Source organism: Coturnix japonica, chromosome 24 (genome assembly GCF_054131305.1).
Source record: "Coturnix japonica strain WE chromosome 24, WE-NBRP24, whole genome shotgun sequence".
NCBI classification, from domain to species: domain Eukaryota; kingdom Metazoa; phylum Chordata; class Aves; order Galliformes; family Phasianidae; genus Coturnix; species Coturnix japonica.
Window position 1 is genome coordinate 7902311 of NC_140686.1, and position 26989 is coordinate 7929299.

Here is a 26989-nt window from a genome sequence, read left to right on the forward strand (position 1 = left end):
ACAGGAGAGAATAAAACATCATTTGGTTGAAGACATCTTCAGAATAAACAGTAAGATTACCCAGAAATGCTGTGTATAAGTGTTTGAGAAGAAAAACAGTGTGTGATTGCATGGCATATGGAAAACACAGACATCTATTACTGAGATGTCAAGGAGGGGACAGCTCTTTTATATTTAGACATCACCATTGTCTTCTCTCCCACTGCAAAAAGTTGGCACAATGGGGAATATATCAAAACACTAATAGCCTCCAAAATCAAGCAAAATTCAAGCCATGAAAAAGCATCAATTATAAGTGGAATTAAATATTTAAAGGAAAATGCTTTGTTTATGAAGGGATGAAAATACATGTCTTTTTTTGAGACAGAATACAAGAAAATGAGAAAACATTCATCTTTCTGCTTTTTATCATGGGAAATAAATAACTTTTCCTGGCTACTAAGAAATTTAAGTAGAAAGAACCAACGTTTCCAATAGATACAAATATCACAAAAATCAAATTATTTTTCCTGCTTAAATTAAAAAGATTTGCTTCGTACTTAAGGCTGAACAGATTTTTTACTTAAAATACATGTCTCAGTACTGTGCAATTGATGTTAAAGGCTCTGTTCTGCAGTAATTAACACCAATGTTTGGCCACAAGAGAGGTTACATCTTTCAGCTTCTTTCTTCATGAACTAATCACCTCGTATTTCATCACCACTGAATACTGTGTTTTGCATCTGGGTTAATATAACCTGACATTTCATGGTCCTTATAACTCCTTTCTAGTTAACGATGCAGTGCAAACATTGGTCTTCTAGAATGGAGGGAGCCAAAAAGATTATAAGTCAGTATGACCACAGAAAAGCTATAAGCCTGCAATCTCACTGTTCTCTCTATTACTAGATCATTTATGAAGATATTGAGCTGCCCAAGCTCCAGCAGAGACCTCTCCAGTGTCACTGACTGTTCTCACTTCCACCTCTTGTTTCCTGCATCCAATCCATTAAATCAAGCCTTTCACTTTTCACCATAATACACTGACATTCATCTTCCATTCTCACTGAGCTACGAAAGAGCAACAAAGATGTAAGGAGATAAAAGAGGCAAAATTTAGAATGATGTGAAAAGATGCTGTCCATATAAAAATCATCTAAGCCATGTTAAGATGCCACTGTCCATTTGGAATATACAAGAAAAGACTCCACAAATAACTATTTTCACTTCTTTTTTTGCCCCATTGTGAGATGACAGGACTAACCTTGATATGTCTGTTCATTGCAGTAGACTGAGCAGCTCGAACTAAACCTTCTAATTCAGCACCACTGAAGTTTTTTGTCTCAACTGCCAGTTCTGCAATGTCCACATCTTCAGCCAGCAGCTGGTGCTCCCGCATCCGTACTGTGTGGATATGGAGGATCTGGAATCGACCCTTCTCATCTGGCAAACCTGAGATGTTACACAGAGTGCGTGTTAATCAGTGCTTCAGCACAGCTGCAGCAAAGCCTCCCCTGCCCCTCAGTGGTCTTATGTCCAAAGGCTCTTTCTCACTATAAGCAATTCTTTCACATCAGTAGAATGCTTTAAAATGCTTATATTTATTATAATATTTAAATATATTTAAATTGCCCTTGGCAAATTGCTTGGCATCATCCCCAAACTACACCAAGAAAAAGCAGATGGCTCAATTTCCTACAAGTTCATTGCTCTCAGGCTTCCATACCAGGAATTCACCTTACACAAACAGCAATCTGGTCAACCCTAGCACCCCTAAGCACAGTTTCCACTTTGTCATTTTCATACAGCCTTGATTTTCACAGATGTAGGTGATTATTTTCCCCTTAGCAAGTCCCTTTTGAAATACACATGATACAGAAAATAATGCATAATGATACAGAAAATAATACATAAAGATACAGAAAATGCCTTTTCTTGAAAGAAAGTTAAGTCAGTGACACAACATTCTCTTGGTATAGACAAACTCTACTTAAGTTTTCATCTAATTTTCTGTCATTGAAAGGAAACACATATCAGTAATACCAATGGCCCTGCCTGTCCTCTCAGTAAATCTCACTACAGTTCAAGATCTTTTTCTCACCTTTACACTACTCAGTGCCTCGCTCAGAGCACACAAAGTATTTCATGACATTCGAGTGTCTGTGGAAGTAAGTAGGAGAATGTTTTATGGATTCTTACAAAAACTACAGATCTGAAACTGTGTTTCCAGTCTCTAAACATGGATCTCCACTGCTTTGGATTTCTTACTGCAAGATAGAAGAACTATGCCTTCCATCAGTCCCAGACTATCCTCTGTGCATTCAAACTCCCTTCTGAGAACTGTTAACAGAATTAAGCACCAAACTACAGACATCCTTTGGATTCCATCATAATTGTTATTGGTTAAACGTTCTCATCTCACATGGAAGATAACACTGGCTCTAAGCTGATTTGGGCTTCATTTCCTGAAAAATCCTAGATCAACAGAAAACTCTTATTTAATCTGGAGCTGGTATCAGTCAGATGTGTACAACTACAGAAGACCCTTTTAAATTACTGACTGATATTAACATTTTCCAGCTCACACCTACCCAATTCTGTTGGATAGATCCTGATATCTGGTCAATGGTTTATTAGCTGGTAAATCTAAAACAGTGTTTTAATTAGCTGAATAAATTTATAGGCGCTATCATGTCGTGAGCTGCATCAAGTTTAGCACCCCTACCATCCAGGTTAGTTGTTCACATTACAGTATATATTCACTTTGCTCTTTGTGAGCTGATGTACTGAGCTGTACAGCTTGCTTACCAATCTCCATTTTCACCTCCAGTCTCCCCGGTCTCAGCAGAGCTTCATCAATTAAGTCAGGTCTGTTGGTCATTCCTAAGTGCAAAATTAAAACCAGAAGGAGCGTTAGCTGAGCTTTCTAAATAGGACTTCAATTCCTGAACACAGTCTGTAGAGGTAAGAAGAGACCTCAAAGAGTCTCAAGAAAAGAGACAAGAGAAACTCATTTTCAGAAACACTGGAAAAGACATGCCTTAAATTAGAATAAGGGCAATAGAGATCAAACCTGCATTGCTCCTGCAATGAACAGAGCAGCAAATTTTAACCTGACCCCATAACAAGAAAGACCACCGTACCAATCACCAGGATGTTATTGAGTTGCTCCACTCCATCAATTTTAGACAGCAGCTGGTTGACAACAGTATCGTGAACCCCAGTGCTCCCTGCCATGCTTCCTCGCTGCTTGCAGATTGCATCAATCTCATCGAAAATGATGATATGAACACCGCTGTTTGCTCCAAGCTATTGGAGAGAAAAGCAGGTCAGGAATGCCACATGTCATCATTGAAAGGCATTTAACAAAACATAACTTCAAAAGAAGATCAGTCAGCAAAACACAAAACATTGATTTCCAAAATCAATATCCAAAAGAGATTTGGATATCGCATGCTGTGCATTAGATCCCTTCCCAATAACATCTTGCTGTCCTTCAAAATGGGTTGGCTGGTACATACAACCAACCCAAGTGGGATGGCTGCACTCAGTGCTGGAAATATTGGATGGATGTACCCAATGCGAGAAACATCCCAGGTCAAGCTTGCCATGTCACTTTATTCTCCATGTTTCAAGGAGTCAACTTGTTCAGTGCCAATCAGAACAGAACTGTTTATTTCCAGGTTCACCAAAGGTGAAGCAGATGCAGCTGGTCACAGAACAGGATACTTTTTCTTGTGACCATGTTATGAAGTTTTCCCCTTCAAATTCCACCTCTAAAACATCTATTGTGGTCAGTGGGGACCACATTAATACCAGGTGAATGTGCTGTCCCTGGCAATCTGCTCAGACACCAGTCATTACAATACCAACCTTTTGGAGACCTTTCTAATCTCACTACTTGTCATCAGGACCATCCCCCATTTTAGCAGGTGTGTTATTGCAAAGGAAAGAAGCTCACAGCTTCCAGTCACACTGCAACAACCAGAGAGAAGGAGGCTGTTTACATCTGTGTGGGCTCCCATGTAAAGCTGGCTTATTGATTAATTAATCTTGTGCAGAATAAAGCCATGTCAAGCACCATCACAATCTGCAGTGCTGTCATAAACAACAGCAGAAGATACAGCACCCTTGGCTGATGTCTTCTGAAAAGACCTTCCTATATTTAACTCCGACTTACCTGATGTCTTATTTCCTTTATCAGAAACTCTTATGAAAATAAAGTGATATGAAGAGTTACCACAGCACAAAGGAAAAAAGGTTTTTACAGCTTCAAACTAAATACTGGGCTTTTTGTAACCAGCTGAAGTAATGGACAAAAGCAACAAATCTGGGAAAAACAATCTTTGCCTCCAATTACACTTCGGGAGATCCATGCTCTCTAGCTTTGAGATAGAGAGTTCTTGTCCATTAGTACTATAACTAATGATCCATAACTGTACTTCTCCATTAGTTTTCTGCTGAGGAAAAATCAATGGTCTACAATGTAGATTTATGTACTCATAAGCCTGTAACTCAAAAACTTGAAGTCATGAAAACTTATTTGAAATCCATCCTATTTTATGTGTCTTAACTCCAACTGGACTGTCTCCAAACTAAAACAAGAAAAAAGCGAAAAAGAAATGGAGCAAAATGTTTACAAACCTATTTTTAAGCACTTTCTGAACAGCTGACACACCGTGTAATATAAAACACAGCAGGATGGGCACTAATGAATTACCTTAAAATGAAAGTTAAACAAACTGTTCACTTGCAGCACAGCTACCTGGAAGACCAGCTACCTTCTTCATTTCTACAATATTCTTTTTGCTTTGAGTCAACACCAAGTGAATCTGTAGAACACTAATATTCAGTGACTTGCAAGGAATAACTATAATCACAAGTGAAGCTGTGACTCAGTCTTTTAATGCAAGCAGCAATTTTCTGATTACAAACTTCCTTTCCAGGCATTCTTTAGGCACATTCATCCTGACCATGCTATTTATCCATGTTTGCATTACCCTTCTTTGTTCCTCTTCTGCATCAGCAAACAGCTTGCGGATGTTGGCCTCAGACTCGCCCACGTATTTATTGAGGATTTCTGGCCCGTTGACCACTTTTGGTTCTCTGGCATTCAGCATCTTGCCAATCTGTCTGGCCATAAGAGTTTTACCACAGCCTGGAGGTCCATATAGCAGAATGCCTTTTACGTGCTTGCAGCCTGGAAGAAGAGAGAACATGATTAAAAACAGGGCTGCATAGGAAAGAGCCAGGGAAGTGGGGGCACCATCCCTGGAGGTGTTCAAGAACCGAGGAGATGCGGAACTGAAGGACACAGTCAGCGGGTATGGTGAGCATGGGCTGGGGCTGGACTTGGTGATATTGGAGATCTTCTCCAAAATAATGCTTCTGTGATTTCTCATTTCCCCTACAGGGATACATAACACAAATCAGGACAACCTTCCCTTACAGGAAGGTTTATCTGAGTTTAATTTTCATATATAAAGAGAAATGAAGCATCCTTCAAAACCCTGATGACTGCCAACATTACCCAACTGAAGCTCAGCTCCCAGTGTAGGTGTAGACAGTGGAGATTGCTGCTTCTTGAATCAGAAATCATGGACTATTAGGTAATAATGTTTAACTTTCTATCCCTACATTGAGCTTTAATGAGTCTAGTTCTGAATACAAGTTTTTAGGACAAATATGGAAGAAGGCACAAAAGATAAGGCTGGATGGAGCCCTGGGCAACTTGACCTGCAACACACACAAGAGTGCAGAGAACTTCTGAGTTTCACATGTCAATGTGAAAGCAAGAAAGTTTACCCTTGGATTCACAGAATTTTAGATAAACAGCATGTAACTCTCAGCTGTGATTTATCAACAATTTCAATAACCTTATGCTGGAATATTTTATACTCTGCCTTAATAAGAAAAGTCACAGTACTAACACATACTACAAAGTTAGTGAGGAAGTAGAAGAGAGGAAACATATAAGTTATTTTGCCTAGATCCTGTGTTTCCAGCAGATCTGTTTTTTATTTTCCATTCTGTTTTGAAGACAAAGAACAACAACTCGTGCCACAGTCACTCCCACTCACCAGCCCTACAGGACACCCCAAGGAAAAAGACCAGGAATAAGCTGCATCCACTGCAGCCTATGAGAAAACAGCACATCTGGACTGTGCCCAGAGCAGCTTTCATCAGCACAAGCCTCCACTTTGAACACAAGTGGTGAATTGGAGGGTACAGAGTCCTGTACCACCCTCTCCTTTAGTCTTGGTCCTTCCAATACTGGTAGATTTGAAAATAAAAAACTGTTTTACTTCAAGAATATTAGATTTACCTGAAACCTTAGAAAACCTGAAGTACTCTAATGCATTTAGAGAACAAGCACTTTTCTCACCAGTGCTCAATTGCGACTTAATTTCATTCACTCTTTAATGTTTCAGTGATGAACTCACACTTCAACGTGAAAAACAGCTCAATACAGAACACTTTCTAATATCAGCACACACTGCTCTCTCTCTTTCAGGCTGTTAGTGTATTGAAGTTTAAAGAGAACATCACTATGAGGAGCTTCTCATCCCCACCACAATCTTAAACAAAGATAGTGATCCATTGGTTAAGTACAGTAATAAACTCAGAGATTTCTCCATGGAAAAGGAAGGGTAAAGAACGAAAAGGAAGAGAAAATCCTGCAGAAAAAGCAAGAGGTCTGGTTAAGAAGAATCCATCAGTCAACTTTCAGGCATCTACGAGTCAAGAAACACAAACACATACTGTCAGTGAAGAACCAGTTCTGCACAGGAATGAATGGGGCTCAGATAAATTAAAAGCTATTCCTGTCAAATCAATGTCACGAGAGGTATTGTGAGCATGTTTTGCAGAGGAACATGATCACCTTTGTAGCCAAACAGCACAAAGCAGGGTTTGATGATGAGTGACGCTTTTAGGGGAAATAACGAGGAAAGAAAGTCAGAGGTGCTCAGAAAGCTCCAAAGTGCTCAAGCAGGAAAGGCCATCCGAAGGCTACCAACAAGTCAGGGCACATGCACACAGCTCTGCGATAGGGGCAGGAAAGCTGCACTGTATTGTCTTATCTCTTTGTAGCACACCTTTAGAAAAAAGAAAAAGCAAAAATACCAACTCTGGGTATTTTTAAAATAGACAAGTGATGACAAACTACAAATGTGAGGTCTCAAATCACAGTGAGATGCTGTGGAATTTGGAGTAAGGTTATCTCCGCTTCGCTGATTTCACCAGTGTCACCAAATGTCAATACTATTATGAGAACCTTAGAAACACAAATTATTAGCAGTGCAGACAACTAACTCATTAAGCTTACAATTAGGAGCCCAAATCAAAGGTCATTCCTGTAATGGGATACTCTAATTAAATGACATGTGGTTACACACTGAATAGAGATGTTAACAGGAACCAAAATACACCAATACAGGAACTCTTCCACACAAAACATTAGGGAAAAGTCACAAAAAACAGTAAGAATGGGAGTTCTGAACCAGAATGTCACTTTACCCAGAGACAGCACAAAGTTCATTCGTTCAACTCCCATTATTCACTTTTTTGAAAGATCAGAAGCAATGTTTTAGCATCATAGGGATTTTCTACCTGGAAGTGTAATTCCCCTTTTAATTAAAATGAAAGCATTCTGTTGTAATTGCATCACTCGGATGCACCTATCAGGAATCTGAATCGAAAGCAAAGTGCTGATCTTGAATGCAGGGAGAGATGCTTATCTCTGCACATTCATCTCCAAGCAGGTTAGAGTAAGATCAGGGTTCCCAGACTTCACCTGCTACATGGACAAGATCTTCCCAAAACATACCTGAGTGGAATTTCCCCCTCCTCTCAAGCTCTAAGTCCAGCTTTATTTCAGCCTACATCACTGCCTCCCGTTAATCTTCCTGAAGGATTTATGTGTCACTGACAAGCAGCAGGACTGAAGGAAATAGTCCCTGTTTTGAGTTCAGAGATGGGACATGCAAACCCCTATCAATAAGAAGTCTTCTCTGCAACAACAACAACAAAAAGAGTAAACGCCTCTGTCTCTCAAACAGTTACAAAAACATCGTTAATTTAAGACAAAGATTATGAAGAGTCCTTGGATGGACCGCTGAACACAACAGCTGATTCTTACAGCCACATCCTACCCAGATGTTAAGAGCCATAAATCTCATCAGCATTTTCTGCTTTTTAGAGTAAAGCTGGATCGCTTCTGTCTACTTAAAGTCAGCATGATGTAATTAGTAAATACCTTACGGAACACTTACCTACAGAGCTGATTAGATTAAACAAATGTCAAACTAACAGGGTTACTGGGACATCCCAAAGCTTCCAGCAAAAGCAATGCTGTATTTAACAAGCAGAGGAAATGCCTGCTATGGAACACCACAACTGCAACCAAAAGAAGTGCGAGCAGATATCCTTATAACTCAGTATCTTGTGCTAAATATGGCCATCAACGAAGCAAAAACCCTTGCGGCACTTCTGGTGACAAACACCTCTTCCCTTTGTTACACACCTGCCTTTTGTAAGCTGCATTTCACATTTCCTGTGCTGAATGAGCAAACACCCACTGATCTCCTTCCAGGGCTGAAGATCTTCAAGCCAATTCAGTCCACATACAGAAGCTGTTCTGATCCCATCACCCCAACGCCCTGCACCAAAGCTCTCCAGTTCTACTGCACCCTTTCTGGTTGGAACTGGATGGGCTTCAAGGTCCCTTCCAACCCAATCCATTGGGTGAAACAATAATGCAAGTTAAACAATAACAGCTCCAGTATGAACACACAAGACACAGCATAAATGACGGGCCTCTGCAGCATGACTTCACACTGCTTTAAGTTTAGCAGGTCAGTTAGACCTTAATCCACTGGGCTTCTCACCTATCTAGTCTGTCTTACAGCAGTTTATCTACAAGGATGTTATAAGAGACAGAGCTGAAAGCCTTACTAAATATGAGTTAAACAATATCCACAAACCTCTCCTAATCCTCTGATCTTCTAACCATAGGACAACTGAAAGGAGATTGTGGAAAGGTAAAGTCAGCCTCAGCTCCCAGGTAACAGCAACAGGAAGAGAGAGAATGGCCTCAAGTTGTACCAGGGGAGGCTCAGGTTGGCTATTAGACTACTCTGAAAGAACAGTGATGCACTGGAACAAGCTACCAGGGAGGTGGTGGAGTCACCACCTCTGGAAAAGATCAGGAATGGCAGAGATGTAGTACTGAGGCACATGGTTTAGTGGCAGTATAGGTGGTGGGTGGATGTTTGGACTTGATTATCTTAGAGGCCTTTTCCAACCTTGGTTAAAGATAATTTTCACTCTGTACGTCCATGCTGAACATTCCTTATCGTCTTTTTCTCTTCCATATGTCTGGAAGTGGTTTCCAAGATGAGCTTCTCCACCACCTTCCCAGGAACTGCAAGAACCCCCAGCTCCTTCTCCCCCATGCCTTCTTGAAGACAGGAGTAACATTTGCTTTCTTCCAGTCTCACATGCTTTGATGTGAGAAGAGCAATTCATTTTATAATTGCACTAGGAGGTGAAGACACAGGAAAGGATTGGCCCAACTCTCAACAGAGAAAGATCAACCACAGGCAATGCTAAGTTCAAACTGTAAAGTACTTTTTACTCGAGTGAAGATTTCATTTATGCAGCGGTCAACATTCGTATCAAAGATGAAAGAAGATCTCAGCACAGAATAGGAAAAGAATAAGAGACAGCTCATCTTTTAACCAGGTAGAAGAAAATAAGGATATAAGCAATACCCAAAAGAAATTTAGTATATACATCTAAAGACAACTTCCCTCTAGGAAAGGGTATGAGGTCACACAGAGGGAGAAGAGAGGAAAAAAGGAGCAATGAAGAGAGATTCAGACCTTCATAAAGATATGCAGGACCTCTTTATAACTTTGTGCTTTATAAGCATATACAAAAAACAGTGACCAAATGAAGTTAAAGGTAAGTGAACGATGGATAGAAAGAAAACACTAATCCAATAACTCTGAAGCATCAATATACATTGCTTTTACTGATACCTTGACAGATGGAACAGAATGATGGAATTGAGTTGGAAGGGTGAGCTCCCACAGTGAAGAGTGGAGGGGCAGGATCACCTATCAAATCTGTACCTTACATGAACAAAAGTCCCCTTCAAAAAGACATATATTTATTTATTTATTTATTTTAAGAAGGGTAGAAAGGACAACCCAGGGAGCCGATGGCCTGTCAGTCTCACCTCAGTGTCAGGGGAAATCATGGAGCAGATTCTCCTGGAAGCTGTGCTACGGCACATAGAAGAGAAGGAGGTGACAGAGGACACCCAGCAAGGCTTCAGTAAGGGCAGGTCCTGCCTGACCAATCTTCACACTTTTTGTGATGACCTAACAGTGTTAGTGGACAAAGGAAGAGCCACCAGTGTCATCTATCAGGACCTGAGTAAGGTTTTCCCATGACACCCAGAACATTCTTCTCTCCAAACTGGAAAGATCTGATGGGCTTTGTTACAATAAGGGCAGTGAAGCCCCTGCACAGGTTGCCCAGAAAGGCAGTGGGTGCCTCGTTCTTGGTGACATTCAAGGTCAGGCTGGACAGGGCTCCGATGTATGTAGCTGTAGATGTCCAGGCTCACTGCAGGAGAGCTGGACCAGATGGCCTTAAAGGACCCTTTCTAACTCCAGCAATTCTATATGATAAAGTGCTGCAAGGTTGAGAAGAGGCAATTGGAAATTTTAGACACTAAAGATACTCTAAGCAGTGGCACAGGCTGCATTAGGAAGTTCTTGTATCTTCACCTCAATTACAGGTTAGACATCTCTGACAGCGATGTTTCCTTAAAAAAAAAATTCCTATTTTAAAAATAGACTGGATGAGATCCTGAGCACTTCAAGAACAGACACTGCATATGAAGAGCTATCCATGTGGTGAAATACCTATTTCAGTTAGAAAAAAAAAAAAAAAAGAATGTTACAGTATTCCATAATATAACATTTATCAAATAAAAAGGAGAAGCATTGTTTTCAACAAGGGGATGCCTTATGCAGCAAAAAAGAGTAACCAAACCCAGTCCTAAGCAACTAATAGGGATGAAAAGCCGCATGTGGTTCACCATGTAGGTGCATGGGTTTACTTGAGCTGAATGTCAGAATGAATGAATTGTGGACTCTGCCAAGGAACCACCTGGCTGCTGGGAGCTCACCAGGGAAGATCAGATCACTTTATAGAAGACCCTACCATAGCGGTGATGTCGCTGGAGATATCCCCAAGCTACAGTCCAGAGATTGAAAGCATCACTTTTAAGAAGGACCTGGGCTACAATTAGGATGACTTGGCACAAGCAGGTCTGCAGTTTGAGTTTATTACCACAGCCTTTGAGTTCTCAACGGGAATGAAAGAGCTGCAACTCAGTGATGCTGAATATACACTTTTATTCACCATCAACACTTTCTCTGCAGAATGACCAAATGTGCAGAACCAGACCGTGGTGGACAGGCTGCAGCACAACCTTCCTTCTTACATTTGCATCAACAGAACAAATGACCACTTGATGTTTCCAAGGATGTTAATGAAGCTGGTCAGTCTTCAGTAGTGTCCACTCCAAACAGGGGTTTGCCATTCAGCTGCAGGACAAAAAAACTCCCTCCCTGAAATGAAGACCCTCCCCAGACATATAAACTCTTCTTCAGAGCCTCTTGTCTCCTTTTTAAGCATGTCCTGGGGATTTGCTCATTGATCCCTTTCCTCACTTGGGGGTTATGAAAATGAATTTGCAGGAACTTGCCAACTCTACTGAGAGCAGCCCAACTTAAAAGGCTTCTGCAGGGTCCCCAGTGTGGCTGGATCCAAGGAGATCACAAAAGTCAATGTGGATGTTCTAGGGGTTCCAGAGGGTTTCCTATAAATAAAATATCTTGCACATACTGCCCTTTACAAAGATTCCAAGAGAAGTAGTTGTTACACTTTACTGTGAGATTTCAGCTCTTGAGTTGCCCTTTTATTCTGGTCCTCCTTTGGAGAGGGGATTCCTCTAATGATGGAACTAGATCATCTTTAAGGTCCCTTCCAACCTAAACCACTCTATGATTCTACGATCAACTATGTTCATAATACTAAAGAATCCTATAAATGACTGTAAACTTGCAGCCTTAAAAGCAATCAGCTTAAATTGATTAAAGTCCCCCAAAGTCTGCTGCCTTTCTCCTGCTGCTACAGTCCAGATAGCTGTGTCACATCAAGCCAACCAGAGAACTATCTTCTGGGTTGGTTGGTTTGGAGTGGATTTTTTTTTTTTTTTTGCTTTCAATTGTATTAGCTCTTTTCAGAGGCATACAATCCCAAAGCCAACAAGAGGTGGTAAATATGAACATGGGAAAGGCGTGGGTAGGGAAAATGAAACTGTCCCATTCCAGGACAGCTATGGAAATGTTTGATGACCAGTTGAAATGGATCTTAGATTTCTTTTCTTGGATAAACCAGAGACTGCAGCATCTGAATAGTATTTACATCCTTGGATGATATGGTTAACTAACATTGATTTATATGCTCCAAACCCAGAACATTCCTTGGAAGTTAGATAAACCACACACAAATTGCAAGCAATTTCTGAAGGGTCTATACTGTCTCTATGTAGTTACGGGACAGAAATATTTATTGCATTTGGCATGGAAGTTGCAGTCTGTAAGCAAAAAATAGACGTGGTTGAACACTAGAGCACCAGATAGCAAGCAAATTCTTTCTTTTCCTTTCCCAATAAATTATATACAAAGGTGAACAGCTGTCACATTGACATTTCAGATCTGAAATATAGTTAAGAGCAAGTTATAACTAAGGCAAAGAAAATGAATGTCAGAAAGTTTTGTTATTTCAAATTTCAGATAAGCTCTTTAGCCCTAGGGTTAATCAGAGCTCTGTTTGGAGTCAAACTCCTTACCAGAAAAATGTTTCTTTGTCTAGTATGTGTGTAAACACGCACAAGTAAGGGTATATGTATTTATATAAATAACATGGCACACCTTTAATTCAAGATTAGCCCCTAGGAGGCCTTCCCTAACAGATCAATATGAAATAAAGTAGGCAGCAGCGAGAGAATCGTGCATTAATTGGATTTAGCCTACAGCGGTTCTTCAACATTTCTCCCTAAGTGTTTAAATCAACTAGAATAGACCTAATACACCTCACAGAGAAGTTTACTTTCATATTAATTCTACAAACACTGGAATCGGACACGCACCATGCAGGCACACACAAACAGGACGTATCTTCTGATGAGAATCTGTTTTGTAATCAGGATTGTGATTGCTTCATTTGTGGGAAAAGGGAAGGTAGATCAAGAAATATAAACATACTTGGAAATTATGTAGCTCTGAATTCCAAATACGATCCCACAGAGATTATATTGAGAGAATGAAGACGAGCTAGAACATCCTCAGCCACGTTATGGGAAAAAATAAGATATTTGCAGCTGCACATTGCTTAATAAAATTAAATCAGTCCCATTTATCTGCCTGCCAGCACAAGTTTACAAAGTAATGGCACTGCCTCTGCTTCCCTTGGACCCCAAAAGGCTATTTAAAAATCTGTGCTTTCATTTCGCCAACTCTAAGACATGCCATGGCCTCTGCATCCTCTCCAGTACTTCCAATTGGACCGATCCAGGATCACAAATAATAGTCTCTTCTGGGCTAACAGTTTGAGAAGGATATAAGTTCACAGTGCAGCATCCAGGACAATAGATACTATACATAATGCAGGATCATTAAGGACAGAATTTCCTTTGATTTGTACAGAAAGCCCACTGCCAGCGAGTCAGAAATGGGAGCATTTGGTCTCACTGCTGTGAACAAATGATGCATTCAGGAGAACAGGCAGCATTTGGGTTTCAACAGAAAAGTATTCAGTTAAACCATGTATCTCATTTGCTCAGACATTTCATGTACAGTGCTGAACATCCAAGTTGCTCCTCTGTCCCCCGTACCAGGAGTATGAAAGACATTTGGGAGCAACAGTAAAAGAAAGGACTTTGTCAGTCCATTAGCTCTCCAAGCAATTGCCTTGTTGGCATCAGGCTCTTACACGATATCCAGTCTTCTCAAGCCAGCATTGTACTTACCCATTTGCTCCACAATTTCAGGTGGGAAAACTCGAGAAGCAAAAGCTCGTCGGAAAATATCTGAGAACTCTTTGTCGAGGCCCCCAATGCCCATTTTCTCAAAATTCCAGTCTGGGTTGATGATGGACTGGCGGTTCTCTTTGGTCTTTGATTTACCTGAAGAAAAAAAAAGAAACCAAACTCATGGCAGAGCAGAATTACAGTAAATATAGTACAAATATCAGATTGGTTCTACCCAGGGAACCTGGCATCTCACAGTCACTCAACTGCAGAGGTTGGAAGGGACCTCAAGAGACCATTGAGCACAAAGCCCCTGCTAAAGGAGGCTCCCTACAAGATGTGACACAGGTAGGCATCCAAATGGGTTTTGAGCATCTCCACAGAAGGAGAGTCCACAAACTCTCCTTGCATTTTCATACCTGGCATCTCAGGACTGAGCAGCAATCACATTGGACTGAACTCAGAAGCACTGCTCCTCCCACACATCACTTTACATTTATTTATACTGAATTTCCTCTGCCATTTTCCTGTTTAGTTGCTCACCCCACCAGAGCACCCTTTGTCACCTCGTTACTCAGCCTTTATTCCACCTTATTCAATAATTGTAATGAAAAGCAAAGGCCCCAGCAGAGATTCATGCTGAACTCAAGTGGCACTGGTTATTTACTTCTACCTTTCACTGTTCATCCACTTCTGTTCAGTTTTCCTTCAAATAAACATTGATAAGAACTGTTGGAAAAGCTTTAAAACGTAAGCTTGAATGTACTCAGTCACTTAAGAGGCTGACAATAAGCACAAATGCTACAGTAAGAATGCAGCTGAGATGCTAACAACAGAAACATGTCTTGCCTTAAGCTGGAGGGGAGCTTATAGACAAGCATTCATTCATATAAGCTGGATCAGTATTTCCAAATGGCTTCTTATTAGAAACTAATACTAAAAAAGACCAAGGAGGAAACAAAGATTCCCAAAATACTCATTAATCCTTGCTGAATTTGAATGTCCTGTATCCTCTTGTTATACAGTGGCCCTGGGAACAATTAACCCCTACATTCAAGCATCTAGAAGTGGACTTCTAAGGACACCAAATAAAACTCTGGAGCTAAATGAATTACACTGCTATGAACCTTTGTCTGAAGGCATCTGGAATCAACACCTTAACTCACAGTGCTATGTATTAGAGCTCTAACATGTTAGCTAGAGGTGTGTTTGCTAGTGTAACAAAACACATAGCCACAGGCAGCAGTGAACATCTGGCTCACTGATTGCTTTGTATTTATTACTGCATTGCCCCACTGCAGTTTTAGATCAGACCACTCAGCCAGGCATGATCCTATGTTACTTATCCTGAACTAAGCCTATATCCCCCCCTTCTGGCCATAATAAAATTCTCACACATTCCACAAAACCACCATCCATTGGTTTCATAACATCATTTTATTCAAAGTAGAAGAAACAGAATTGGCATTATTTTTTAATGATCACAATTCTTATCTGCTGAAGAAAATAAAGGCCCTTTATTGAAGCAACTCTTTATTTATCTTCTCACCCCGAATTTAATTATTCACAACCTCACAATTCTCCTGAGACTAACAAAGCACATTACAGAGCTCTGCCTCAGATCAGTCAGGAGATAAAATAAAGGAGCAATCTGACAGAAGTAAATTGAGGCATAAGCAACTCTTTTGTCTTGTCTGCAGGCAATGAAACAGGATCACAGCAAAGGAATCCTATTTCCAATCAATTAACCCTCCCTCAGGACCACCTTCCACACCTTCCCAGGCCAGGAGGAAAGTCACAGGTCATTTCATTGCAGTTGGACTAGATGATCTTTTAGGGTCCCTTCCAATTCAAACCATTCTCTGATTCTATGACTTTAAGGTTTTGAACAGTGTGCAAATAAGATATCACTGCTTGCTCAGATGCAATAAATTGGGTGATGTTAACACTCACCCCAAGCTGTCCAAACAAAACACAGTGGGCAACTACAGAGCACGAAGTCACAGCCTCACGCTGAGGAAAGAGAATACTTCAGAACAGCATCAAAAGTGCTTCTGCTGCAGCTTTTGTAGTGGTCAATGAGTTAAATTCTATTGTCCTGAGTGCTATTAGCCTCACATTTCACTTCCGAACCAAGCCCTCAAAGTACTGAGCGCCCAGAGCCAAGCAGAACTGTCCTTTGAGCACAAACCTACTATAAAAAATTGGAAGTCACTGAGCTGAGCTGGCCACATCCACTGAGCCCCTGCTCACAGCAGCCTTTCCTCCTTATCTGTGGAAGAGGAGCAGCAAAACAAAAGGTTTATTTCTTTCTCCTGGAGTCTCTGAGCAAAAATGTCTGCTCAGTACAGACATTTAATCATACCCAGCAAGGAACACCTATAGCCATCTAATCACCAAGTGAGGTATTTGCAGCACTATGTGCTAAGTGCTGTCCACTTCATAACACAGTTAGGAAAGGGAACAGACAGACTAATGGTATATATATATACCATCATATATATGTATCTGGCAGGAAAGCCAACATGGCCTCAGGGCACATATAAAACCAACTGCCATAAGATTCCCTCACTGCCCACTTTGTGGACCAGGTCCCCATCGCCCAAGCTGGTGGCTCTATGGGAAATCTCTATATAAGTTCCCTTCTAGGTGAATGTGAGGAGGACACATTAATTATTCCCGGATTTGTTTGCTAGAAATTACACATAAGGATTTGTTTTATTAAGGCTTTATAAAGTGCTTCCTGTAACAAAATCTTCATAGCTTTGTTAATTTATTTGCTCAATTGAGTGCAGAGCAGTTAGCATAATCTCTATTCTTCTAATTCAACTTTCTATTGTCAGTCTCTTGGTCACCTTCTCTTTCCCAATCTCTATCTGTGTATTTTAAATATGTCATGGTGTTAAGTCCACAGGACTAATCCAGAGCTGTGGAGCTGCACACTGGGGTGACACAGTGACTTCTTTTCAGTCCCTGCAAGGTGCAGCAAAGTCTGCAAGATGAACAGTGTCACCTCACTGTGGTGGTTTCCCACAGACACCCATATACATACTAACTCCTTTCTGAAGGGTCTGTGAAAGGCTCCTAAAAGGTCAAGTACAGCCTCAATCTTTTAAGACATTTTAAAAGGCAGTTTTCAATGGTCAACTAACATAACAAGAAAAACAATCTTTAAGTACACAAGTCTTTGAGGCCTGCAAAGCAGCAAACTTTGAGCAGTACTTCTCTCTTCACATAAAATGGCACTTACCAATCAAATTGAGAGAGGAATTCTCAGCTTTTTCAAAAGCTACTTGGCTGTTTCCAAAAACCAAGCCTACCTCAATCTGAAAAAGAGAAGGAGTCCGACAGTTACATTAAGCTGTTAGAATCAACTTCAGATCCTTCTTTGGCATCTCCAAGCAGATCTCAGGAGGAAAGATGAGAAAGAGCTCTGCTACAAAAGGTATTGGAAGGAATGTAAAATAGCAACACCTCCTCTAAAACCAGCTTTGGTAACAATCTGAATGTGGGATTTCAGTGGGCACAATAATTTCGCTCTTCAAAGTTACTTGTTTAGTTCAAAACTAACTGTTCTATTATGGCAAAGTCCAGAAGGAGAACAAATAAAATATTTATACTTCTTAGCAAAGGAAAAATCAAAATTGGGCATAACTCCTAGATTAAAAGGCCCAAGAGAGAAGGTTTTCATGAATTAACATATGAATTCCAAAAGATAGCCCTTGTATTTCACCCAGCTCTACACTTCTGCAGATGCAACTCCAAGCTGTCAACTACACCAGCACAGGAGACCTCAAGAAACTGAGAACACAAATCACCTCCCAAGGCAAAAGCAGGGGCCAGATGAAACAAAGCAACTTCCTCAAATGACAGTAACCTACATTCCTCACTGTAGCAGCACTTTATCTGTACTTGAGCCGCTGCAGAACCCAGGGAGTAAATTCCTGTGTTCTCACCTTCTGCTTTTTGCTTGCTCCAGTTTCTCCTTTGAGGATGCTGGGATCCATTCCTTCCATGGACTTTACCAACAGGCCGAAAAGTTTGTCATTAAAACTGAACACAAGCTGTGGAAAGAAGAAACAGAAGCAGAAGTAGGTATGAAGTCATTAAATGTTAAGACGGATTTTGATAGAGCTAGTAATATTGGAAGAGGCTTGAGGACTAACCTTCCCATGCAACAAATCCCACATACTTTCATTCTGTAAAGGTTGAGCATAACGAATATGTCCTTTTCTTGTCCCATACTATGCTACTGAGCTTTAATTAAAGCCAACATTCACTTTAATTTTGTACACAAGGAAGATATATGCTACTTGTCAAAAGATTCCAGGATCTTCCATGTCTATACCCAATCAGACCAAAATGGAGAGAGAACACAGATTCTCAAACCTCCATTTTCCTCACAAAGATGATTTTCTTTAGCTAAGGAAAAAGACCATCCTAAATCACTCTGCTCCTGTTCTCAGTGGAAGTCAGGATTGTTAAACGCGTTGTGAAGACCACATTCACACAATACACAACTGCCTGTTGTCCCCTGCAGCTAATATCTCATTATTTAGATATTATTCTTTACATAAGCATTCATTTTAGTTGTCATCCTTCAGAATATGACATACAAAACCAAAGCACACCTGCTGCCCTACAGAGAAGGCCTGGCTGTTGAACTGCTGGATGAACTCAGCAGCCATCTTGTCTGTGTCATACGGGTTGGAGTCAATGCTCTTCTTCTGCAGAAAGTCTATCTCGATCGTCATCGTGCCAATACACTGCTTAGACTTGTCAAAAGTGTACAGGGAAACTGGAAAAAAAAAAAAAAGGAAACATTTCAGAATGCATAACTGATTAAACATGCTGTTTCGCAACACACATTCTTCCATTCTGAATATTCCATGAAATTGAATACCCTATTTCTAATAGAAAACTTTATTTCCCTTTGCTCCTTCTTTCGCTATAATATCAAAAACAGAGCAAGTGTACCTCTGCTGAAAATCCTGCTTTTCTTCAATAATGTCCTTTAAATAACATCCTTTAAAACAGCTCAAACACCACACAAGCCTAAGGAAAGAGGACAGTGGAGAACGGTAGCACCACAATAGCTTCCTCAATGCCTGCAGCTTTGGAGAATGACTTCAGAAAGCTCAAAGGAAACACGTTAAGCCTGAAAAACCACCTACCAGAAGTCACTTTTTTCAACATATCGACTAGCTCTTCTCCAGACAAGGTAACAGAAACATTAAACTATATTACTGCACTTGAACCTACACATGATTTATCACAGATCAGAATGAAGCATCATCTACAACAGGTCTCACCTATCTCACACCAAAACTCAGGGCTGATGCTACTAGAAGTAGGACAGAAAACAAAAAGCATGAATCACAATTTCAGAGCTACTGCCTCGACACAGTTGATTGGAAACACAGGATCTCACAGAGCAAACTGCCCAAGTAACTCCTAAACGAGACTAAAGCAAAAGGACAGAAGCAGAAGAATGAAGTGACAGCCAGCATGGCTTCACAAAGGGCAGACCATGCCTGACCTGTCTGGAGGCCTTCTATGGTAGAGCGATGGCATCAGCAGACAAAGGGCAACTGATGTCACCTGTTTGTGCAAGGCCTTTGGCACAGTCCCACACTATGTTCTTATCCCTGAGTTGGAGAGAGACGGGTTTGAAGGTTGCACTGCTCAGTGGATAAAGAGTTGGCTGGATGGCTTTGTCCGAGTGGAGGTGGTGATCAGCAGAGCCCTCCAGGTGTCCACCTAGGAGCAGTGCTCTTCAACACCTTTATCAGGGACACAGACAATGGGATTGAGTGTACCCTCAGCAATCTGCAGACAGCACTGAGCTGAGAGGTGCAGCTGGTGCCACAGAAGGAAGGTACGCCATCCAGGCTCAAAAACTGGGCACACAAGAACCTTGTGAGATTCAACAAGGCCAAGTTCAGGGTGCTGGACGGGGACAATCCCAGATAGGAGTCCAGACTGGGAGAAGAGCTTGAGAGCAGCCCTGCAGAGAAAGACTTGGAGATTCAAGTGGACAAAGAGCTGCACATGAGCCAGCAGCACATACCTGCACAGCCCATAAGGCCAACAGCATTCCAGGCTGCATCAGCAGAGAGGTGGCAGCAGGGAGAGGAGGTGCCTGCCCTCCTCTGCTCTAGCGAGGCCCCAACTGGAGGATTATGTCCAAGCCTGCAGCCCCCAGTACATGAAAGATGCTGAGCTGTTGGAGCAGGTCCAGAGGATGACTGTGAAGATGAACAAATGCTGAAGCACCTCTCCTTGAAGAAAGCTCGAGAGAGATGGGCTTATTTACCTTGGAGAAGAGAAGGCTCCAGGGTGACCTCACAGCGGCCTTACAGTATTGAACAAAACTTACAAACAGGAGGTACAGCAACTTTTGGCACCAGCAGATAATGACAGGACCAGGCAGAATAGCTTTAAACTAAAAGAAGGTAGATTTAGGTCAGATGTTAGGAAGAAATTATTTATTCAGAGGGTGGTGAGGCAATGGAACAGGCCACCCAGAGAAGCTGCGGAGGCATTCACAGCCAGGTTGGGGTGGGACCCAGGGCAGCCTGATCTGGTGGCTGGCAACCCTTCTCATAGCAGAAGGATGGAAATTGATGACCTTTGAGGACCCCCCAACCTAAGCCATTCTATGATTCTAGGTTTGCATTGAATCTAGAGAAGAAACTTTGTCTGATACAGAAGCCACAGCTAATATAAAGCAGTAGGAATTGAATAAGGGAAATGCATTTCTCACACAATCTCCTATTTGCTGCCAAGCCCCTTGGCAATGGTATGGCTCCAGGCAAATCCTGAGACTTCTGCTAGATGCCAGTAAGGAACTCAGCATCAAATCACCCTCTGACCAAAGGCAAAGTTGCAAGATTCACTCACCTGGAAAACCTTTACCATAGCCCCAGGAGCCTGATAGAGCTCAACATCACTGTACCACTGTGTGCAAGACTCCATTTTAGACTGATATTTAAAGGTGTTTTCATATTACCAGGGGAACAAGACAAAAAGGGAGCCCTGGTGAGTCACTCGTTTTATGAATATATCTCCTGATCCGTAGAATAGCTTTGCAAATCCTTTATTCTCTGCAGGCAGTCATATGACATTTAGTCACTCTGCATGAAATTACTTCAACTGGCTTTTTTTTAGATGTACATTCTCAAGGCATTAAGTTTTTAGCAGCATCTAGAATAAGCACAGTCACAAATCACCCCCAACAACTGATGGTGCTAAATATTAGCAAGTCATTCTCCAAATAATGTTAGTACTAAAAAGCATTTGTTGTGGATAGAGGCAAACACACCCCCTCCTACTTGTCACTACAGAGGAAAATGCACAAAGACTTCAGACTTCTCCTGCAAGTAACGATCCTTCCCCACAGACTTCTGAGATCAAAGCAGCTGGGAAGGTGACCAGCTAAAGATTGGGCTTCATCACAACTATCTTATCAAAGAAAAGCATGAGACAGCAGCCCTCGTGAGCACACATGTAATTCCTGATGGTCGACAGAATGGGTATAATCCAGTACCTTCATCAATGCTGCAAAGAAAGTGGAGACTTTCCCATAACAGCAGCTGCTGCCAGGAGTTTGGCAATACTCCAGAAGCTACAGACAGACCAAAGGGCAGCACCTCCAGCCAACAGTGATGCCAGCTGTTCAGGCACTCACAGGTAGAGGTGAAAGGCAGTAGGAGCAAATGAAAGAGAATACAAGCTGAGAGATGCAAATCAGTCTCTGAACACTGACAGTGGCTCAAAAGGCTCCATTTATTTGAACAGTAGAGTATAAACAGTCTGCAAGAACTCAAGACGCATCTCCTACCCTTCATCGAAATGCAGAATCCTTCACCTCTTGTCAAAATTGGCCTTATAGCATAAAGTAGAAATGCACCGTTTAACAGGGAAAAATCTTGTCAAAAGGGGAGGGAAAGCAAGAAGCTGTAGATTTCTTACAGATGGTGTGTCCAAGAGCTGAGCAATGAACACAGTGAGACACCCAGACAATGACAATCATGTTCTCCAAAGCCACAAGGACAGACAACATGTTCCATGTTCACACTCAGGTGTGGACAAAATATCCCAGTGGTTTTGAAAATGTTAGCAGACAGGAAACCAGCAAATATGAGAACAGTTCATCTCAGAAATGGGGGTTCCGTATTACTTGAAGAAGTGTTGAAGGTGTGGGGTTTTCCAATTCAGTTTCACTTCAGCACAGAAACATGGAACTCATTTCTTATACGTCAGCATCGTGCTGCTGTCTGACTTACCGTCTATCTCTTGTCCTATGGAAAGTCCAGCCCATTTTCTCTGTAAAAATAAGACAGAAATTTAAGAAAGCCTGTCCTTCAATAGAACACAACTACTAAAAATTTACTTTAAAAAACACAGCCCTTAGCTCCCCACCATAAAAACCTTAAGAAAAAGAGGGCAGACCTGGATGAAGACCACAAAATTAACAGCAAGTCAATCAGTTCTATTAATAACCCCGATTTCCAACCTTGGGAAGTAATTCTGACCAACTTCCCACATATTACTAATCACCCCAGTTATCACCAAAGTTATCACACTGCATGTGTTTGGTGATATTTGTTGGGTTTTTTCCCCCCCATTCTGCTCCTTTTCTACTAAAGGTCAGGTACTATTCACAGTAATGCAATGGGCAAGAACGGTTTTTCCTGATTATTTAGTAGCTTAAATGTGGACAATAGTTGCAGGAAATTGTTACAATGTGCTTGAAGTTACATTAAAACTTGAAGTGATTAAAACTTGTCCAGGTAATTACTAAGAAGGGAATTTTTCAAGCCCATTGGCTTCCTTCAAATGCCTTGAAGAAGCTTTGTGCAGCACAGAACTGCATGAGAAATAAGAAATGGTTCACTAATATGAGATGTGAAAAATCTATGACCTTTAAAGTGTCAAAAGTTATTGCTTAATAATTGCAAAAACAGTGTTTTTCCAGTGAAGAGTCCTTCTGACACAGATCAGCTATTGTGTACCTACAGCCCGCTATTCAGACTAGGCAATACCCACCATCTCCTAAATACCTCAACCTTAGAGAGGAGTGAATCACACAAGTATGTAAGTATCATTACACAAAGCTGTGGTAAAATTGCACTTGAAATGCTTTGCTTTGTGGACAATTATGTTTGGCTTTTTATCCTGGAAGGATCAATGACCTTTTCCAAAAATGAAAATTTCCCCCTGAACTCCCTCCTCAATATCTTCATGGATCCAAACTAGAATTAGAGATAAGGAAAGAATTCCCTTGGTATATGAGGGATCAAGCCTCAGAAATGAAAGCCCTGGACAGGAAGTTTACGTATACTTTGGTATTTCCAAGCAAGTGAAAATAAACCACGTTTCCACATTCTGTCTCATTCTTTACAGTTTCCACCATTCATCTGCATGACCAGGAAGAATCCTTCCTTTCCCCTGACATCACAGTTCCCCAGCAAAAAGATATCCTAAAAAACCCACCTTCATCTGAAGTACCACACGACTTAATTCTTATCAGGAGAGCTTCCCCAGACCTACAATAGCTACTGCAATCTATAAAAGTGACCACTCAACAGTGAATGCATCCATTTCAGCCCTGTGATACAAGTATCTTCTATTGATAACTGTTTTTCAGCCTTGGCAGGTTAAATCATAACTGTACAGACAGTAACTTCCCACTCATCCGGACAAATATGAACAACCCATCAAGAAGAAAAAATAAGTACTTTTAGGGACTGTGCCAAGTCATCTGTTGAGGAATAAAGCCTTGTACTCAGATCTCAAGGACTCTGCTGCTTGACTGGTTACCAGTAGGCAAATATAAAAGCAATAAATCAGTGACCCCAGTTCTTGCAGTTCTATGCGTTGCAACTCACTGTGTCAGTTAAAGACTAATTTTCCTACTGAGGAGTTAATTGTATCCATTATTTACCCTAAGCATCATTTAACATGCAGTAGCTTGACTTAATTAAGACCGAGTGAATAGTTACATCTATTTTATGCATTTAATTGTGCATCTCCTCTAGAAATATTAATGATGAACATAATAAATGAGGAATCTTCCTGCAACACAACAAAGAAAATGCTCTAAAACAGAGGAAAACCAGAGAATGCTACAAATTCACAAACAAGGGGAGATGTTGCTTATGGTTTCTTTCTTGAAAGGCTTTATACCTGGGGCAAGCTGAAGGCGATGTTGCCAGGAACAACAGAGGGATGTGTCCTCAGTGTGAAGATGTATTTGTGGTTGGGAGAAGTCTTCACAACAACGTGTCTAGAAGAGAGAACAGGATTTTACTCCAACATTTACCCATATGCATTGCTCCCACGCCTTTGAGAATTAAAAAGAAACAAGCCAGCCCATACCTGTAACAAAAACCAAAGAGGACTTCAGATATACGGTGAACTGGATGGTCTTTAAGGTCCCTACCAACCCAAGTCATTCTATGGAAAGGGCTCTGAAAGGAATTCTGCACTTCAAACCTATGCCACAATGCTGGCACATAGGTGTCCGACACCTACAGTGAATACAACATGATCTCAAAGCCCAAATGCAAAACATAACTGCAATTTAAATTTCCCCAAAAGCAGCTCTTTGCTTCAGGAATTGCACAGTACTGACATAACAGAACCAAACTATAACCACAAAGACATAAAATCAATACCACTTTCACATCACAAGTATGTCAGATCAAAACTGCAGTCTTTAACTCCAATAAAGAGTAATCCCCAAATGAGATAGATGATAAAAGAAATAATATAAACGAATCTTAGCATATTGTTCAGAAGTTTGACTGCAGTAAAACAGAAGGAATTCCAGTCCAAGAAATAAAATCAGAGGAGCACTGCAGCTGCTCCTCCAGTTTGCTCATGACCTACGGATTCGCTTGGAACTTGCTCAAGATCTGAAGACCAAAAATAGGAGCACTGAATTGGAACAGCAGATGTGCTGCACATAGAATCATTTGAGGTGGAAGGGACCCTTAAAGGTCATCTAGTTCAACTCCCCTGCAACGAACAGGGACATCTATTTTGGCTGCATTGGGTTTGCATTACAGTTTCAGCTACATGCGAAGAAAGAACATACAGCCCTCTGAAAGTAGACGAAATGCATGGCCTGCATAGCCAAGGTGACAAGACACTGCTAATCACTGCTTACACACCCACAGCAGAAGCATTTTACTACATATCTTCTCAGTCAGGTGGACAAGCGGTTTGATTCTTTACCAGTTCTGGCCCTGAATTATCCATGAGCTGCCTAAAACCCCACTGCAGAAACGTGCACACTTCCATTTATTCCTGCCCCAAGCAGAAATCCAGAGCCTTGCTCCCTGTAAACAAGTGGATGTTAATTCCACATTCAAGAAGGATCCAAGGAACCACGGGCTGCTCAGCCTCACCTTAGGCCTAGGAAGGTGATGGAGCAAGTAATCCTGGATGACAAATCTATTAAAGGACAAGAAAACAACTGAGAATAGTCAACATGGATAGACAAAGGGAGATCCTGGCCCCACCATCCCACCTTCAGCCACCAGTCACAGCCCCCATGTTGGGGACAATACTGAATAAATGCTTCGTTAGTGACAGGCTGATGCTGATTCATGTGATGACTGTGAGGCCATCCAGAAGCATTTCTGCAGGCTGGAGACATGGGCTGGCACAAATCCCATCAAGCCCAACAAATAGAAACGCCACATCCTGCAGCTGGGGAGGAACAACCCATGCAGCAGCACTGCAAGGGAAATACCCACAAAGAAACAAATTACAGCTATTACGTTTGAGCGTTCCACTTGTGGAAAACTCCTCCAGATTGATGGCACTGCAGTCAAAGGATGGGGAGGACGAAAATCAACTTTCTGAAAAATTATAGCCAAGTGATAAGATTAGAAAAGGTCAAATCCTGCCATTCTACAAGGACAGCTGTCACAGGCAGGGACTGACAGTCAGACTGGATGATCTTACTGGTCTTTCCAGCCTTAACAATCCTATGATTCTTTTCAAGGACAGCAGAAGAAAGAATTCCAGAGGCTTCAAGCAACTGAAGCATTAAGGAGAATATCCAAAATATGGCAACAGCAGGAAAAATAAAACGTACTTTCTGATACCAATGTTCACCAGGAGGAAGCTTGGAGAGCTCATAGAGACACAAGGGGAAAACCTCAATCTCTTTAATTGCTTCTGCTTAGTACCAAACTAAAGGAGCAACGAGTCATCAGATATTTCCCAAGAGCTCTGCCAGATGAGACTGCTGCAGTAATCCCCATGCAAAATCTTGCTTGAAACTATCAGCACCAAAGTACAGTTGTAATGCCAGCTATTAGGAAGGGCTCAAGAACTGACCCAGGAAACTATCAGCTAGTAAGTCTTCTGGCCAGCACAATAGAAACTATAATATATAAAGGCTAATGGATACATGGGTTAGTGTTATGTTGGTGAAGAAAAAGCATAGTACTTGTGCAGGAGAGGATACCTTACACGTCTTTGCAAAGGTACGTTAAGGATCCAGGAGGCACCTGCTCACAACCTCACCTTAGGAACACAGAATCATTTAGATAAGAAAAAAACCTTATGATCATTAAGTCCAACTGTCAATATGGCCTACAGAAGGAAGCTTTGGGCAATAAAACACTACTAGAATGCTTCACACTGGAAAAAGAGGGCTTATGCTCTACAGAGGGTGGGTTTGGACCTTGATAGGAGGCTTTGAATCTTCCAAAAATCGGGCTTTGGACCCTCCAGCTCAGGGGCTACATCCTAAAGTAGTGTTCTGATCTCTTAAAATAGGCATTTGATTCCCAAAAGCATCTTTGGCTCCTGGCATGTGCCTTTGTGCACTGTAAAGGAGGCTTTCAGCATTGAAATAAAGCTTTGAGCCTTCAC

At 41.3% G+C, this 26989-nt stretch overlaps 1 protein-coding gene across 6 annotated transcripts in view; it reads right to left on the bottom strand.

Annotated features, from left to right (window-relative positions):
• NSF (N-ethylmaleimide sensitive factor, vesicle fusing ATPase) overlaps positions 1 to 26989 on the bottom strand; it is a 54561-nt gene that overhangs the window by 17917 nt on the left and 9655 nt on the right. For all 6 annotated transcript variants that reach the window (XM_015885458.3, XM_015885457.3, XM_015885455.2 and 3 more), the window contains 10 exons: positions 24284 to 24383; positions 22381 to 22420; positions 18724 to 18890; positions 18049 to 18156; positions 17343 to 17418; positions 14093 to 14248; positions 4980 to 5179; positions 3123 to 3288; positions 2788 to 2862; positions 1244 to 1431 (listed from right to left, as the gene is read on the bottom strand). In XM_015885458.3, the coding sequence (XP_015740944.2) occupies positions 1244 to 1431; positions 2788 to 2862; positions 3123 to 3288; positions 4980 to 5179; positions 14093 to 14248; positions 17343 to 17418; positions 18049 to 18156; positions 18724 to 18890; positions 22381 to 22420; positions 24284 to 24383 (1276 nt within the window). The remainder of the gene's footprint in view (positions 1 to 1243; positions 1432 to 2787; positions 2863 to 3122; positions 3289 to 4979; positions 5180 to 14092; positions 14249 to 17342; positions 17419 to 18048; positions 18157 to 18723; positions 18891 to 22380; positions 22421 to 24283; positions 24384 to 26989) is intronic.